The sequence below is a fragment of the Syngnathus floridae genome, chromosome 17 (genome assembly GCF_059516105.1).
Source record: "Syngnathus floridae isolate MCC-2025c chromosome 17, RoL_Sflo_1.0, whole genome shotgun sequence".
Classification (NCBI taxonomy): Eukaryota; Metazoa; Chordata; class Actinopteri; order Syngnathiformes; family Syngnathidae; genus Syngnathus; species Syngnathus floridae.
In genome coordinates, this window is record NC_142429.1 from 6180717 (window position 1) to 6198700 (window position 17984).

General features: G+C 46.4%; 1 protein-coding gene and 1 long non-coding RNA gene across 2 annotated transcripts; one reads left to right on the top strand and one right to left on the bottom strand.

Moving 5' to 3' along the window:
* Window positions 1-981: 981 nt before the first annotated feature.
* Window positions 982-17760, bottom strand: LOC148383946 (uncharacterized). Its single transcript, XR_015853487.1, has 11 exons — window positions 17318-17760; window positions 17011-17131; window positions 15606-15726; window positions 13067-13217; window positions 10214-10288; window positions 7993-8182; window positions 6471-6599; window positions 3044-4486; window positions 2821-2974; window positions 1140-1225; window positions 982-1066 (listed from the first exon to the last, which is right to left on the bottom strand). It is a non-coding gene; the product is annotated as an uncharacterized LOC148383946 (long non-coding RNA).
* lfng (LFNG O-fucosylpeptide 3-beta-N-acetylglucosaminyltransferase) lies at window positions 8584-14918 on the top strand. Its single transcript, XM_088358436.1, has 8 exons — window positions 8584-9127; window positions 12380-12428; window positions 12525-12627; window positions 12700-12853; window positions 12929-13014; window positions 13088-13253; window positions 13505-13590; window positions 13680-14918. Exons 1-8 carry the CDS (start codon window positions 8720-8722, stop codon window positions 13744-13746), a joined length of 1119 nt encoding a protein of 372 aa, XP_088214562.1. The 5' UTR covers window positions 8584-8719; the 3' UTR covers window positions 13747-14918.
* Window positions 17761-17984: the final 224 nt, after the last annotated feature.

The window sequence follows — 17984 nt, forward strand, 5'->3', positions numbered from 1 at the left end:
AATCCCGACATTCTTCCACTAAAATTCCAGCAAACAAAAAAACATTCCCAATTCTGCTAGCAGTGCTTCTTTGTTGCCCTTGTTTCACCTTTGCACAAATATTTAAAAGTGTGACAAAGTGTCGCGTGAAAGGTAACAGAAGAAACCCCAAAGAAATGCCCGGCAGCAACAGAACAAGTTTGTGCCAGCGCGCTGAGCGGGAATTCGGGCCGGCAGATGGTGGGGCCGAGGCCCCCCGAGGGCCCTGAGGCAACGCTACACCCTGGGACCCAGATACCTAATCAGAGCCATTGAGTCGCTCACCTGCTGCTCGGGCCACTCACAATGTTATCTCATCTCCCTGACCTATTGTGGGCTCCCGTCGGCGGTAATGACAAGCCAGGGGAGCCACTGGCCGGCTGTCCCCGGAGAGTGGCGGGATCATGGGAAACGCCGTCGTAATCCATCCCCGCGTCTTTCGCCGCCTTGCCCGGATCGTGTTTCTCATGCTTCTGTGCGCTTTGATTTAAAGGCGGCTTATGGATGTTTTTGCATGAGAACATTGACGGTTTGAGATGGGAGGCGATAATCGGTGTGCTTATAATTGAGCAAATCCAATTAACCCGATCGGAGCTGAATGCGAGTCCTTTTCGAATATTCCAGTTAACGGATTACAGTGAAATCTAATTTATCATGGGGCAGATGTTCCAGAACACAGATCTATACAATTAACGCCGATGCCGATTACGATATTTGCCAGGATAGAGTTCTCATAACCAATCAAGAGTCTGATTAATTAAAAAAAACATCCCAGAAAGCAAATGGTAGAGTTGAATAAAACCAAATGCTATTTTCTTTTTTTTTTTAACCCTTAAAGGCCACTGTAAGTGTAAAGGAAGACATTTTGGAACCATTCCTCAATTCCGGAAAGCAAATATTAGATCCAAGCCATCCATCTATCCCATATGTTTATTTTTACAATGGAGCCAGATACTTTTTGAACCTTAGTTTACTGTCTCGTTTATGTTTCATGCGCTATTGTTGGGTCACAAAGGGGAGGAAGTTGAATGGTCACAATGATAGAATGCTGGGGGGGAAAAAAAGACAATCTTCCTGTTTGGCCACAAAGAGAGAACAAGATGAAAAGGAAAGGAACTCACCTCATCACTGTCATTTGGTTCCCTTTGTAGTCGCACTATCAGTGAGGAAGGTAAAGGCGACGTTCCGTGTCAGTGCAGAAGCTTGACTGTGTGCAAAAAAATGCAACATAATTCCACAAAGATGCTTATTCATTGTAAAAATAGAGCAAATCCACCATGAAAATTCATTTTGATTTGAGAGCGAGGAACAAATGGCGCCTTGAAATTCAACCAAAACCAACTCGGAGTGATCTCAGAGCCCTCCATGGTGGTCGTAGCCCCGGTTGACCCGAGAGATGTTCGCTGATAACCCTATATGCGCCATTGTGCGCCTGGCAACCAGAGCGGTCGGTCTTGTTTGTGTCAAACATGATACAGATAACGGCCATTCCCAAACATTCCCGAAAGAAGAAAAAACAAATCATAAATTCCCACTGGAAGTCATACAAGTAAATCTTATCTTCAAAAGAGATACGATAAATAACCACAGGCATATACTTTTTATCCTCTGCAAAGAGCCATGAATTTAAATAAAAACGTTCAACTTGTAAATTCTTCACATTCTATTTCATTTAATCAGTTTAATGAGTATTAAATAGCATAAAATATTCAATACAGTTCTGGCTACGTGTTTTATGCTACTAGCTGAACATGCTAATACGCGAGCTAGCAGTTCCCTGCACGTTTGATCTTTAGAAATAAAAACACTGTGGGTTTTTGTTTCAAGTCACACACGCATTGATTTTAGCTCCGAACGTGACCAGATGTTCACGGCATAGATGCTTTTTCATTTTCGCAACAGCGCTGCGGGAATAAATCAACCTTGCTTTAAGCACATCTCTTATCGAGGCATCCACTTGTTTGCTTTTCATTCAAAGTGGAAAAAACAAAGGGGAGTGATTTAATGAGACACGCATGGAATAAAGGAGGGAGTGTGTGTGTGTGGGTGGGGGGGGTCGAATCAAAGTTGCTCTGTCGCATCCTCGCCCAGCATAAACATCACAGCAGAGTCAACTTCCTCTGCTCGCTCTGCTGCGCACACTTCCTGAGGGGATCCAGCCACGGCATCACATTGCACGCCGTCCTCGGTCAAAGCTTCCATCATCTGCAACATCTTCATGTACTGCTTTTATTTTGGTCACAGACGCAAGAACGCGGGTCCAGTGGAAAAATATGGCACTTAAGGCTACAACTGAAGATGTGATCGGAATGTAGGAACAGTAGAGACATGAGAGTTTTTGCAGCCCCCGACGAGTCCCACCCTGGGAGGCCAGAGAGGAAGCAGAGCAGCTGGAGGTCAAAGTTGGCTGGCTCTGTTCGGAGTTACTGTTTGTCCTTGTATTATTCTAGTCGACGCCAACACACTAAAAAGATCTTGACCTTGGAGAGATTCCAAGAACTCTTCGCAACCAGGACTTTTCGTTTGTCCCCTTAAGGAGATGATGACGGGAACAAAGCTTGCGCAAGAATAGCATTATCAAAACTATGTTTTTTAATATGTGGGATGAAGGAACCTCCAACAATTTGCAATCAGCCCTGACGTTATTGGGTACAGATTCTCTCTGGACCTCAGGAACAATGATTCCGTTAACAAAATTTACTCCGTTCCTAACAACAGTGAGAGAGAGCATGCAGAAATTAAAAGGACCCATAAAAGAACCTTGAGGCACACCATGGCCAAGTCACACAAACATGCATGTACCTTATAAAGTGGTCGGGAAGTGAAGCCCCATGATGCTTTTTCCATCACAAGCGAGGCAAGTTCTGCTCCTCACAGACGTCAGGGAGTCTTCCTGGAGATGTCCAATTCAGGTCAGAGACAGTGACCCGGGAAGTCGGGAGCTTTTCCGTCAATACTGCGGAGACAAAGAGGAGTCAGGGAGGATGGCGAACTGTTTTCCTGCTTCTGTTATTTTGATACGTACCTGTTTTGCTTTCTGATGAGGCTGTTTGTACTGGCTCGTGACCATACCTGCATTTTTGTTTTTAGCAACAATGGCTTCAGCGGCTTTGTCGGTCATTAGTGACTACTACACGTGACAGGACACAACATTAGGTACACTTCAAGTGACCGTTTGTTCCCCATCATGCTTTGTGTGTTCCTCCTTCATCCATAACAGCTCAGCCAAGACACGACGGGTCTCAAGATGCATATCTAATGGCGACCCTTCTAAAGTTCAAGAGTTTTCCACATTCTGCCACTCCAAGAAGCCCTCACATCTTGACCCGGGGTTCTGACCCGCCTAATGTTATACAAAGCATCCATCACGGGCCAAGAGGTGAGCCTCTGACCTGGCAGCATTGTCGCAACGGCGCTTTGTGGTTGATCCAAGAACCCTCAGAGGGAAGGACAATGAGGCTTTCACAACAAAAGAAGACTGGGTGCTATTGTGTTTGGAGCCTCTCAAAACAAGTCTCCCTAGGCCATCCTGGACAAACCTCACAATGTGACTGTTTTCTCAGTAGACGAATGCAGATAAACAGACATTTTGGCTGATAAGCAAGAAAAAAAGAATTAAAAGGAAATAAATTATGTTTTTTTGGGAGGGGGGGTAGTCATAAGTTAAAGCAGTTCCCAAGTGTCCTAATAATGTCTCCACATTTCCCTAGGATTAAGAACTACAGCATTTCCCACATTTATTTGGAAGGAGGTGGAGTCGTTATGGTCTAATAAAACCAGAGGATCTGATCTTGCACACTCCAAACTCAAAAGTACCCCAGGGTACCCTGATGGGCCTCCAAAACGTTCTAGTTCTGAAGTCAAAATGCGCTATATCGAAAAAGTACCAATCATCAAAGCCAAGGGAGAGGCTGAAGAATCTCTTATTAGGTGGCTTGGTGATGCTGCCTGTCGCCGTGGCAACCAGCGCTATGTCATCAGGGACGTCCCCTTTTGCCCTGACCTCTTCCCACGGTGGCGGCACACTTTCCCCTCAGGGAGATTTTGCGAGCAACATCTGCCCTGTCTGACACCCCCTCCCCTATCTAAAAAGAAGAGCTCAGTGGACAGCACCACAAACACCTGCTGAGAGTCAGAGGTCAGGACGATTCATGCAGGAATGTCGTGCGAGGTATTCTACCAGCTTGTCTCGTGGTCATGTGGGGACAGAACGGGAGGGAGTTCCCCTCCCCTGCCGCGTCGTCTCCGTTTTAAAGGAATCGGCCAAGCCTTCATCAATCCGCGCTGGCATTCCACAATAGCTGACCCCACAATGGGACTTTCTTTCTCCTTTCTATGGCAGATGGCTTTGCCTTGGGGCTATCCGCGCCGAGATCCAATTGTTTGGGCTCCAGGGATCAAGACGAGACCTTTGCTGATCCTCCTTCAGTGGCCCGCTTGGGAGCAGAAGTTGCATTTCACCTCCATCCTTCATTGAGTGAGAAAGAAAAAATAGCAAAATATGTAGAAAATCCCTGGCTCGAATGTGTTTATTTAACTTTTGCTTATTAAGATGCCAACCAGGATAAATAGCAAGATAAATGAAGATTAACGATATTAAGAGATATTTATTATTTGCTAGCATTAGCATCAACAAAAAGTGGAAGCTAGATGAAGATTAAAAATGTTAAGAGATATTTATTATTTGCTAGCTGTGGTTAATCTCGGCTAGCATTAGCATTAACAAAAAGTGGAAATACTGCATTTCCATGCTAGTGTTTCTTTAGTTAGCGAGCCTAGCACAATGGGGAATGCCCATTGTGTCATCATTTTGCTGACGTCGGTTTGTTTTACTAATTTTTAAATTGTTAACAGTTTAGTGTGATTTATTTGTTTCGCAAACACACAAGAATTCACCTCAGCGAGAATTAGCACCTGTTAGCACAGCATTTACATAAAGCTGTCTCTTCATTAAGCTTCCAATTTAGCTCTTTCTTATTCTCGTCTCTTGGTGGTGGGGGAAGCGTTTAACACATCTGTTGTCTCTGTGTGAGGCAACGGGGATGCTTTCATTGAGTCCAGAAAGAGCACCAAGGGCCCCCCACTCCTTCCAAATTCCAATGGAAACGAGTGAGCGGGATAATGGGAAGAATGGAGGAAGGCATCATTCCAGCACAGCTCCTTCTTCATCGCTCTTGGAAAACTTAAAACAAGTTCAGTCACAGTCTAATCAGCTTCCGCACGTTTCCCGCCGCTAACGTTGCTGATTATTCTTCCCTTTGTATTACGTAAGGACAGACTTTTTCCAGAATGGTAATTATGGCAAAGAATAGCCTGAGGATGTAACGGGTGAGTTCTTGAGAAAGACAAAGCAACTGCCATGCAGAGTCAGAAAGACAGTGGGAATGCAGCAAGTGTGGGATTCCATGGTCTCTATACAGACCATAATGCTATTATGTGCATAAATCCAAAAATCCGTGGAATCATCCATTTAAGCGCTTATTGTGACATCTGCGTTCGAGCAAACAGAACCTGTTACATCAATTAAAGCCGCTAGATCACTTAGCAGCTCGTGATGTATTTCCTCTCGGTTGTCCTGTCCTGTCCCGCCTCTTATCTCGTAAATGTCCCCGCCGCTGTCCCCTCGCTCACACACGCCCCACCCTGGTTATTGTCTCGGCGCCGCCGTTGAGATCCCTCCGTTTAAATCCAAACAGACACTTGCGGCGCTGCTCACAATGGCCGCCATTGTTCCTGCCTGAAAGGGGAGCATGTGCTTTTGCTAATGCCGCACTCTCCGGGACAACCTCGGACATTCTGCCTTTTAATCAAAGAGCGCCGTCACGCTTGGGCGACTTCCTCCGAGGTGCCTGGAGGTTGTGGGAAAAGGGCCCGAGCGTGAGTGCAGCCTCCATCTTGGGGGGGCACTCAATGCTCAGGAATTAACTGTAAGGCTCTGCTCGGTCATGTGACATCACGTTGGCATTTGTTTCCAAAAACATGGACCGGTCTTAGAAGCTTCATGGCCGTCAGACAGCTCTGTTCTTGACAAACATCTCAGCGTAAGGCCTAATACTAGCACCATTGCTAATGCTAGCTCATTGACCCAGAACTGTGGAAACTGGAGGCCTATTATTACAGTTTTGTCCATTTTCACTTCCTGAAGGTGTCCCGTTACATTTATCCGTGTAGCCTGACTAAATCCTATCGTTGTCGTCTCCCACGGGAAATCAGAAAAGCTGGTTAGCGGTGTCACTGCTACGCTTTCCCACGGCTACTAACGTGAGCTCGGCTGATCTTCGCCGAGGTCAGTCAAGGAAACACGGGCACAATTAGAGGATTTATCCTCAGCTTTTGCTGTTACACTTAAAAAAAAAAACGCATAACATTCTAAATCCATATTCTGTATGCCATTAGAACAATAGCTATCGCTAATCCATTTAATATGAGAAGATCAACTCGGCTGGACCTACCACATGGGATAAACCGCTGCTCTGCTGGAGCTCCCGTTGGGAACTGATCCAAAGCCAGCGGCAGAAATTAATCCTGGTGACGAAAATGGAGGGGAGGGGGGATTCCCTGAACAGACCAGGTTGGATCGTCTGGGAAGGAGGAGAAAATGATGGTGGGAAAATATACAGTACACTCCCAGGACATTTCATTAAGTACACCTGTACAATTGGATAAAGATCATAATGCTCAGCTAGCATGAACCTGAAGCTAGAAATCAAGGGGGGGGGGAGCCGACTGGAACATTCGACCCCGCGTGTCTAACAGATTAGCAGTGTGCCCTCGGCCATTAGGCAGCGTTTACAAGATGGCCCCTCACTGTTTTCGCATGCTAATAAAGTAATTGAAGTGTCCCTGTAGGCACATCTGCTTTTCATTGCTCCCTCGTTTTGTCTGGCCTCTCATCTTGCCATATATCACCCTTGACCTTTACCGCGCACGCGCTCGCTAAACAACGCGGACACTAAAAGTGAGATTCACTGGAGTCGTGGAAAAAAAAAATAGAAATCTGTTAGGCTGTGAAATTGAAGCAGCGCGCAATTCATCTTAGTCGGTTGGCAACGGCGCTAAGTAGCAACAGATGTGGCCGATCGCAGATGGATGACCTTGAAACTGCGGCGCCATCTGTCATTGATCTCTGTGGGATATACAGTGGCATCGGAGGGGAATATCGCCACACGGACCTCAAGGGGTTTGGGGGGGGGCATCGGAGGGAAAATTCCCATCAAGTGGCTCCTGACTGGCGGCTAATCCAACACCCCAAGGGAGTCCAGTCCGCCTTAATACCTGTCTGTGTTCACCTGACCACAAGGAAAGCAAAATGGCTCGTTTCAAATAAATAGAACAGAAAATGAATGGAACACTTTTGGCTTTGCGTGTGTACCTAATTAGGAGTCTGATCAGTTTTCCGAAAGGCTGCTGGCAGCAATGTCGGGCCGATCACAGAGCAGACAAGCCGCACTGATTATTTGCCTTGTCAATGTGCATCGGATGCAATCAGCTTTGTGAAAGCAAGAACCCCAAATAGCAGGGTTTCAATTTAAACATCCGACCGATCCTTCCGAGATGCCCCTCGCCTCCGCCCCTCCCTGACTGTGGTGGGGTTTTTTTGCGGCTCACAAGCGGGAGGAAGTGAGCATGTGTTTGGACGTGGGAGACAAGTTGCGGGTTTGTTTTTCCACGACAGAGGAAGCGGCGGCTACTTTTCGCTTTAACAAGCCACCGGGTGCAAAAAAAAAATCTGAACAGACCGCGAGGTGGGACCAAGGGCCTGCGAGCGCTGCACAAAGAGGCCTTTGGAGGAGAGGAGAATGAAGGCCACACAGACGACCCCCTCCGCTCAGTTTCTTGCCGTCCCTTTTGGACGCCTTCGCGTGCACAAATGAGGACAAAAGAGTTTGTCAGGAGCACAAAGACCACTTCTAAGTTATGTCCCGCGTGTCCCGCCATTCAACACCTGCAAAGGGGGTAAAAAAAAAAAATCACCTTCATCACGAAGCGTCGCTCTGCGTTGCCGAGGTTCTGAGCAGCTGCTTGTTGCTCCTTTGGTCAGCATCACTGGTGAAAGCCAACAAGTGCACAAGAACAATCAACTGCTCCTAGTTCCTTCTTTTGGTCAACGGAGAACAATGGAGGCTATTTCTCTAGGCCAGACACAGCTCACAGTCAAATGAGCCTAAATGGAAAATGCAAAAACAACATGGAGGATTTAAGATTGATGGTGGTGTCGTGGTTTGATCATCTGCCTCACGTTTCGGAGGTTTGGCATACAAATCTTAGTTTTGGCTTTATCCTTTTTGTCCCTCAAAAATTAAATTTGATTTAAAAATGATTTTGCAATTTCCATACACAAGTGTTTAATTGGTGTCAAAATAATTTGTTACTGTACTTAAGTAGATTTTTCACGTATCTGTACTTCAAACTCTTTACTCAAAAACAGATTTGTTATGTACTCGTCATCTTTGTCTCTCGACCAAAACCGTTTAAGAACACTAACTATGTATTTAAATCTCGCTGCTGTCAAGGACATCCCAGTGGGCGTGGCCACAGAGGCACCTTATAAATTTCCTCTCGTGACGTCGTCGCCAGTAGCGCGTTAGAAATGTGCGGTGCCGGACCTCTTAGCACTCTTTTATTTTAATTTCTAAAAACGTTCCCATATGGACTTTGCGTTAGAGTTCGGCTGCTTTAGTTTTACGTTTTAATTTTCATCATGTTGAAGAACAACGGGAAGAAGACGGCCGTCTGCGTTAGCACCGCGGCGGTTCTCTGCCTGCTGATGCTATTGGTTGCCGTGCGGCATCACGGAGCCCAAGTGGTCGCGGAGCGCACCGGCCAGGGGGACACTCTGTCGCTACCCGGGATTGAAGGAAGGGAACCGTCGGCGGAAGGTGGCGGCCAGAAAGGATTCTCGGTATATTTCGGCAAGTTGAGCCGCGGTCGCAGGGAGGTGCAGAAGCCCGCTGCAGGCTCCTCAGCCTCCGCCGGCGACGCGACATCCCCGCCTGCCGAGGACATCAGACCCGATGACCTGTTCATTGCGGTGAAGACCACCAAAAAGTTCCACCAGTCCAGACTCAACCTGCTTCTGGACACTTGGATTTCTAGGAATATGCAACAGGTACATACGTGAACTTTAATGATGGCAATAATAATGAGTTAAGTGAATCGTTTCCAGCAAATTTGGGGATGGCTGCACATGTTAGAGAACATGTAATTATTTGGGGGATTTTCTGCCTTGCTTGGTTTGTTGTTACCAAATGAAAGATAATTATTTTTATTTTTTATGGCTCTCACAAGTGAGAATGAAGTAGATCCCCCCCCCCCCCCCAATCCTGCATATGTCACTTTTTATCCTCTTCTAAGTGATGTGCCTGAGAACGAAGCGAGCACTTTCAAGCAAGCGGACTCCCCCTATACCCCCCCCCCCCCCCTGCACTCTCTCTATTATGCCTCCTCTTTTTGAGGTGTCCCTTGTGAATGCCCCCAGCGATTGCAATGGATGCCTCCGCGGCAAGCGCCGACTCTCCAAGCGCCTTGTCCCCCCCTGTTTCGTAGGAACAAAGCCAGTCTTTTTGGGAGACGGAGGTGGGGGCTGAAGAAAAGCTTCCCAGCGCCTCATCTGCCCTCGCTCTTTCCATGGGAACGCCAGAGAGAGCCCGAGTCTGGGTCAAGCTTGAACGAAGGGACGGGGGGCTTCGTCTTCGAGGGGATGCTCGGGGGACAAAAGGGGTTTCCATCTAGGCAAGTGTGTGAAAATGCGGCTGCACAAAGATGCCCGGTCAAAGTGATTACATCCTGCAGACAGGAGTGTTACGTTGGCTCACAGCCCCCCCCCCCCCCTTTATTGTAACTCCACGGATTTCCATTTGATTTTAGGTCTGGGCTCTAACTGGGCCATCTCTAAAGTCCTCCCAGTGTCCAAATTGTTGCTAATGATCTCAGCGACAAGAGTCAAAGCTGTCCTGGAAGGCAGCTGGCAAGTGCCGCGGCCACAATGCAAGAGGGAGTTTCCATTGTTAGGGGGGTGCACCAGGTGGTCAGAACAAAGGACGTCCCCCTAATAGCGGCCATATGATGCTCCCGGTTCCCATTGCTTGCATATGGCCGCCGCCGCTTGTTCTCACGCTCAGCTGGTGAACATCTGCGGCGTCGCTATGGCATCTGTGCTTCTTTAATGCTGCCGGGTGTTTATTTCTGTTCTTACCCCCAGAGTGGGATGTCTTGGGCCTTTACTTGCATGTAGATTGTCTTCCGACACAATGGCGCCTGGTCTTGTCATCTGGTAGTCAGTCGGGGGCAAAGTGCAACTGGTTAGCATCACATGCAACAAGCCCTAATGAGCTTTTATTAGCCCAAAAGTGTTCGACAATATTTTACAATGCCTCGGAATTTGTGTCATCCTCCTTTTTTTTCCATTTTGAATTTTCAATTTTTTAAATTATACTGTCTTGAAGAAATTTTAAAAAATTACTATTTTTGAAGAGTATTGAAAAAATACTATACGGGGTATAAATGCATTCATATTTTAAAAGCTTAAATCCTTTTATGATTTTCAATAAAAAATATTTGTTTTTAATTTAAAACTGTCAGCTTTAATATACTCATTTATATAATTTCAAAAATTCTAGAATATGAACTTAAATATTAAGTCTAACAAAAATATTTTGAAATACATACATTTTTACATATTTTCAAAACATTCTCAGTATATAGCACAATCATATTATTTTTAAACAATTTTTAGTTTCATGTACCACCAAATATTTTATTTATTTTTTCATTATAACCCAATTGTGCTCACCAGATATGGTTCTCAGCCTGATAAAGAACAATATAACAATGTACAATGATAATAGTAAGGCAACAATGGGCACTTAAAGTGGAAATGGGTGGACCTCGATAAAAGGGAGAGTGTGACTTTTTTTTTTGAAGAACGCTTACGTAAGTTTGTACAATCGAGTCAGGGGTACACGAGGGGCGGGTGGTGGTCAATAGAGGGAAGAGTGCCCGCTGGTGCATTTCCTTCCTGTGGGGCTGGAGGCAGCCATGCAGGCACCACGCGCGTTCAATTCAGACAAGGGTGGGGGGGTGCACGCCGAGCCTTCCTGTGGTTTCAAGCACACCCCCTCTCACGAACCCTCCTCTCTTATCTCCGTTTCACACACACTTGATTTGCATGCAGTGAAAGTAACGGCGCGTCTCCTTGTCAGTTTCAAAACAAAGACAGTGGGGCGAAGGGGGGGCCGTGTGGAGTTAACTCCCGCAGCTGTATGCAAATTCAGGCAAACATGTTGAGGATTTACCCAGTGGAGACTTTTAGCCGGCATGAAAACTCACAGCATTGTTCTCTTCTCAGCAGAAGGGGAGGGGCGGAGGGGGGTGAATGGACGCATAGTTTTTGATTGACTAATCAACACTGGGATCCCAACCCCCCGCTTTCCGGCCTCGCCACCTGCCATGAGCTCGCCTATGGCGGCGCCGTCATCCGGCCGTCTGCTCTGTTTGACTGAACAAATAAAGTCTCATGGCGGTGCGGCTTAGCGAGTTTGCCGCACAAACAACGCCAGACGTCTCTCATTGTCCCGGGAGAAGGCCGCAGAAAGGGGTCAAGGCTCGGATGCAATAATACAATCCGAGCATTATTATCAACATACATATATTTTTAAAAACAGTCCTGATAGTACTGGTGGCTTAAGTATCCGTGACAGGTATCGTCTGCCTTCGAGTACTCGATACATCCCACAAGTACTATTGAAAATGAATGAATAGATGGATCTGCATCAACACATTCCAGCAACAATATGCGACTCACACACCTTGAAAAGGGCGTGCAGAGGCACGTGGCGCGAGAAAACGGCGGCGTGCCGCTCGGCAGGTGCCGGCTCACCTGAAAAGTAAACACCTCAACTGTTGGCCACCACCTGCCGCCACACAACAGTTTTTCTTTCACACCTGGGGTCATATATGAGCTAACACTTGGCTTGCGATGGGTGAACGCATGAATGAGACAGCGGGGCGGTCGGATTGGTCCGCCTCCACCTTTCATGTTCCGTCATCCGGGATGCTCCGGGGGCGGCTGTGTGGTTACCATGGAGTGAGTGGAAAGCAGTACAAAAGGGCCTTTATGAGAACGGCTGACTGTTTTAAAGTGTCGCTGAATGATGCTAATCACTGCACTTGTGATAAAGGAGAAAACGCAAAAGCTATTATGGGGGGCACAACATTGGAGACACATGCACCACCACAGTTGTATGAAATGTTTACAAAGAGATTACAAAAATATGTATTAAATAGCACAGTATCCATTTTGTGGCCTTTGAATGCATACAATTGCTAATTCTAATGTTTTTTTTTTCTTGTTTGTCTGTAGACATACATCTTCACAGATGGTGAGGACGAAGACCTCAAAAGGAAAATTGGTAAGACATTCCAACGGGGAATATTTTGCATGTTGCACAAGGGGGGGCGCTATTGAGTAACTGCATGTCATGACTGTTATTTATGTTTGGCCGCAGGGAGTCACGCCATCAACACCAACTGCTCGGCCGCTCACAGTCGACAGGCCTTGTCGTGTAAGATGGCTGTGGAATACGACAAGTTCATTGAGTCGGGGAAGAAGTGAGTGATTGACACACACATCACACACATGTGTTCAGTGACAGGGGGTCTCACCATGTATTCGACACTCAGGTGGTTCTGTCACGTGGATGACGACAACTACGTGAACGTTCGCGCTCTGCTCAAGCAGCTCGCTCAGTACCAGCACACACAGGACGTGTATATTGGAAAGCCCAGCTTGGACAGGCCTATCGAGGCCACGGAGAGACTGGGCGATAATAAGATGGTGGGTAGGCCACTACTTTTCTTTTTAAATTATAATTTTGTTTTCAAATCATGACGTTTCTCTGTCTTGTTACAGAAACCGGTCAATTTTTGGTTCGCTACTGGGGGGGCCGGCTTCTGTGTGAGCCGAGGTCTGGCACTCAAGATGAGCCCATGGGCCAGGTAAGACAAATTTACATTCACACCATAAAAAATATACAAATCCATGTCTTACCCACGTTTGGCATCTCTCCAGCGGCGGCCATTTTATGAACACGGCAGAGAAGATCCGCCTGCCGGACGACTGCACCGTGGGCTACATCATCGAGTCGGTGCTGGGTGTCCCCCTCATACGCAGCAACTTGTTCCACTCTCACCTGGAGAACCTGCAACAAGTGTCCAGATCAGAGCTCCATAAACAGGTAAGGACAAAAATGTCAAAAAAAAATTACATTTGGGGATAGCCACTGCTGCAAAAAATGTTGAGTCCTGATAAAAATGCAACGATACAACACAACTTTGCTTCTGTCAGCGTTCTTCTTTGTCTCTTATTGATGTGCTCCTTTTACATAGCTCCCCCTAGTGTTCAGACTGCGTTATTACACAACTAAAAATGCTCAAAAGTCTTTGGACAATAGTTGAAACTATTTGTCTCCCTTCATCTCACCCTCAGATTACTCTCAGCTACGGGATGTTTGAAAACAAGAGCAATATCATCAATTTGAAAGGAGTTTTCTCTGTCGAGGAGGATCCATCCAGGTGAGAGGCAATTGTTTTTCTACTTTATACTACACACACGATTTAGGATTAGAAAAGATTCTGAAGGCGGATCTGCTTTCTCGTCGTAGGTTCAAGTCGGTGCACTGCCTGGTGTACCCGGATACCCCGTGGTGTCCGCCCCAGGTTGCCTTCTAGGACGACCGCTCCTCCCTCATCCTCGTCCTGCGCCCCGCCTCGGTATCTGAAAGGCGGGCGAGGACCAGCGTTTTTTTGTCAGTGTCAAGACCGCGTCGCCGCTGGGTTCTTCCAGCGAGCGCTACGGCGGGTTTTGGCGTGTAAGTGGGCTGCTGTGCGGCCCGCCGCTTACGGGACTACCGCCATTTGGAGCGGGTTTCGATTTTTTTTTTCTTTTTTAAGGTTTGCAGGCAATCAATTGCGCTTTTTGTGTGTTGCTTGTAAATGTATCTTGCAATTCTCATAGAATGTATTTCATATTGCCACGCCCTTTTTTTTGCAAGCTTTACGCCATATTTGATTACTTTTCTATTTTAATACGCGCTTTTTAAAAGTGGGAAAGCATTTTGACTCCGGACAAACGCTCTCATGTGAAGATTTTGTTGTGCTTTTACGTGAACAGTGTTGACTGGCCTTATCTGGACCTCATCGGGATGAAGCACTTTGACCTCTTAAAAAAAAAAAAAAAAAAAAAGACATCCCGGAATGAGTTCAGATTTGTGTCCGAACTAACAAAATGCCTGCAAAATCTCTTCTCTTCATTTGTACGTAATTTATAAATACGCTCCTTGCATGCGTTACAATCGGGAGATAATGAACGGGAGAGTTTTTGTTCTGGCTTTTTTTTTCTTTGAATAATTTAGAATTGTTTAAAAATTGCACAGCTGAATTTCAAATGAGCTGATGTTCGCTCTCGGAAAGACGCTCGCCTCATAAGACTCGAAGCAAAAAAAAAAATCATGTGTACTCTTGCACAAAAAAACATGATTGTTGGTCACATCGGATTGCTTGCCGAGTTTTACGAGGCAACGACCTAACCTGAGCGACGTCAGCATCTCTGCATGGAGTCGACCCATATTGGGTTACGCTGTACATGACGACCGCAGTATTGTATACTGCGCCTTTGTTGGCGGCCATTTTGTACAGCAATGTTTTCGAATGTAACGCGGTTGTTTACGTCTGCATTTTTTTTGTCATTCTACATTTTATTCTCCAGCATCTGGAGCGGTCGGAACAGTTCATTCCCAATAATGACGTCTCAGGGATTATGATCTGATCCTGATATTTAACTAACCCAGTATTGGGGGTCCGAAATGTCAAAAAAGAAATAAAAGTGCATAACCACTGAGAAACATCTGGACTTTGGTGTTTTTTTTTTAATTTCCCTCCAACACGATTCATGTGTTCGCTCTTGCTAACTCGGACAATACACCATGAAGAATTTTGTTGTGTTTTCCTGATGCTGCCTTGTTTTTGGTATTGTGGTTCTACCATATTTTCCATCACCGACTATATTTTGAAGATGAAACTTTTGAACTCAAGCGGGAATGTTAACTCTGATGTGGGAGGTCTGATCTTGCCCTGCGCCCTCAAAAAGAAACCATCTCTTGGTGTGGCGTGCACCCACCAACCACCCCCCCACACTTGTTCCACGGCGGCGAGTATGGGAACACGCATCGTTGCAAGAGCAAACTTTGGTCTACCGCCGAAGACTAGTAATTAGGTTTAATAACTGCTTGCTGCATACATGTGACAGACGGCTGTGTGGGAAGGATGCCGGGGGATTATTATACAAATATCTTTCGGTTCATGAACTGGAGCTTGCAATCTTGGAGGAAATGCGGGAAAGAGGCCAAGTGGGGTTGGGGCGGGCTGTAACTCGTTGCACATTTAACACTTGCAAATCTAACAAGCCACAAGGTTAAAAGTGGCAAGCATGTGCCTGATGTTCCCACAATAGAAGAAGCATTTGCCTCTTTTGTGTCCTCCAAGTGACAAGTGGGGACGCTTTTGGCGGCGGCGTGAAATACTCAACTCACCCCTTCAAGCAGCTTGGAGAATTCCGTGTCATCCCCGGGAGATTTACGGCAAACGTATCCGGGGATGATGGATGTTTGTTAGACAAGACCAAAAGACTCCCGCCTGTGTTATCCGAATTCCCTGCAAGGAAAAACTTAGATTATGATTTGTGGTGGGAATGTTTGCGTCGCTCTAATTGTCTCGCATGCATGAGTTGATTTTCTTATTGCTACACGGAAAATTTGTTTTCCCACACAATCACATCATTTTTAGGACAAAGAGAGCTCACATCGACATAAATGTTTTACGAGGAACTCTCGGCCTTAAATATTGAACACGTACAATGTCTAAGATTGTCGAAGGGGACAAGAAAAGGTTCACTCAAGCTGCAACGACGGAAGGACATTGAACAAGGCGACAAAGTCGTCAGCACGGGAACACAACCGCATACGTGTGCGTCCTTGCACCTCCCATTCAACAAGCACAAGGTACCCGTGAAGTCTGTCAGCTCTAAAATCGCTCTTACAAGTCAGCGGAGGCCTCAGCAGGTAAAATAGGCCAAATTAGAGGGGGGGGGGTGAAGGATTATGCAAACAGTGGCCGCTCCCTTGCTCGTTGTCTTTGTGGCTTCCCTCCACGGCGTCCAACTAAGCAGCGGCATTGTCCGCCGGCTCAGACCCGGTGTCGGCCCTCGGCAGACATGGCACAGCAACTGGCAGAGGCCTTGATCCCTCTCCATGTGCAGCTCGGCACACTCACACAAGAGCCTAATCCCCCTATCACATGTCAGCCATGGAACTTGAACTTTGGAGAGGCCACGCTCCAGCAGCAAGCCTGAAGAGCACTTGGAGATTTCCCGAAAGATTGTTTTGATGCTATTCGTTAGCCAGTCTTTGGTATTTTGCATTGTTTGTTAGCATAAAGCTAAACCGAATTTGCCACTGCATATTTTGCCTTCTTATTGTGTGCCAACTCTGCGGACACAGACGATGTGATTAAATTCTACAAAGGGAAGCTTTTGAGAGCCAAGCAGCATCCCAGTGAGATTCCAGACGTTCCCGCTTTCTCTTTCTGGTCTAAGTGGACAGCGCCATAAATCTTTCATCGGATGCCTGCGCCTTGACTGGTGTGGTTGACGCGTATAAAGGAGGAGGCGAGCTGTGAATAACGTGACATTCACTACCCACCCCCCAAACGCCTCTCCAAAATGTCATCCAGGACACAGCTGCCTCCTTGAGAACACACACTCGGGTATACACTGAAGCAACAAAGCAGCAGACGTTCAAGTGAGAGTCATTTGCATTTGCCTAATTGATTTGAGTCGGTCGATCACTTCCAAGAGTAAAACTAGTGACAATAGAACAACTTCCACGAAGTTACAGATCTGGACAAACTTTTAGGAATTTGAAAGTGTTGTCTACTTACTTGTTTGCTTGGGGGACTTTTTAACTTTAAGATGGTGATGGGAAAAAAATGTTGCTTATGCGTTAGTCTTCTCAAGCTGGGCTCAAGTGGGGCAATGACCTGCCAGGACCAGCAGAGGGTGCTGCAGTGGTTACAAATGAAATAAATTGGTACGATTATGCATAAAAAACATAAGGTTGAAGATTTTTTTTTTTTTTAATTTTTGTGCAGTTTGCAAAACATTTGCGGATCAAGAACTAATTTAAACACTATTTGTCGTTACAGTCAGGTTCACTGCCACCTGTTGGACTGGAATGTTATGACTTACCCAATAAAACAAGTCTAGTATTGTCAGACTTGTTGTTTGAATGGTGACGCGGCACTAAGCAAAGGGGGTCATGACCAGACGGCTCAATTAGAATGGAAAAGAGGTGATTTGACGCTGCAGAGCCAAGACGACGGAGGCCATGTTGAATAGAAATAGATGCGGCCTTGTGTGGCTCTCAATGCTTTTCACGGTGCAGCTGTCCAGTGTGGCGTCAGAAGGAGCTCTGTGTTCCAAGCAGCTGGCAGAGCCTCAACAGATCCAGGAAGTGTCCATGGGGGTGGGATAGGGGACAAGTGGGGTGCTGGTGTCTGCAACGGCCCCCTTCAAGCCATTCAGCTCCTCGCCTCAAAGCTTTAGTGACGCATTCCTCCAGTCAAGCAACAAGCAAGGTAATTAAATTTCCTTGATGGCGAGACTGTGTGAGATTTCATTTGCATCCCAACTGTCTGATAATAACCTCCCTCCCGCCATTATACCCCCTGCCGGCCCCCGACCTCCTCCACCGCCCTGCTTTTTTTGTTAACAGCCTTGCTTGGCACAAACAGAACAACCAACAGCAGAGGAGATGATGTCATTGCTCCTACATTTTTTTTCTTTGTCTCCCCAAAACCGACATGCAAGGATAGAAATAGTCATAAAATTATTACTGTCATATACGACTGAGTCT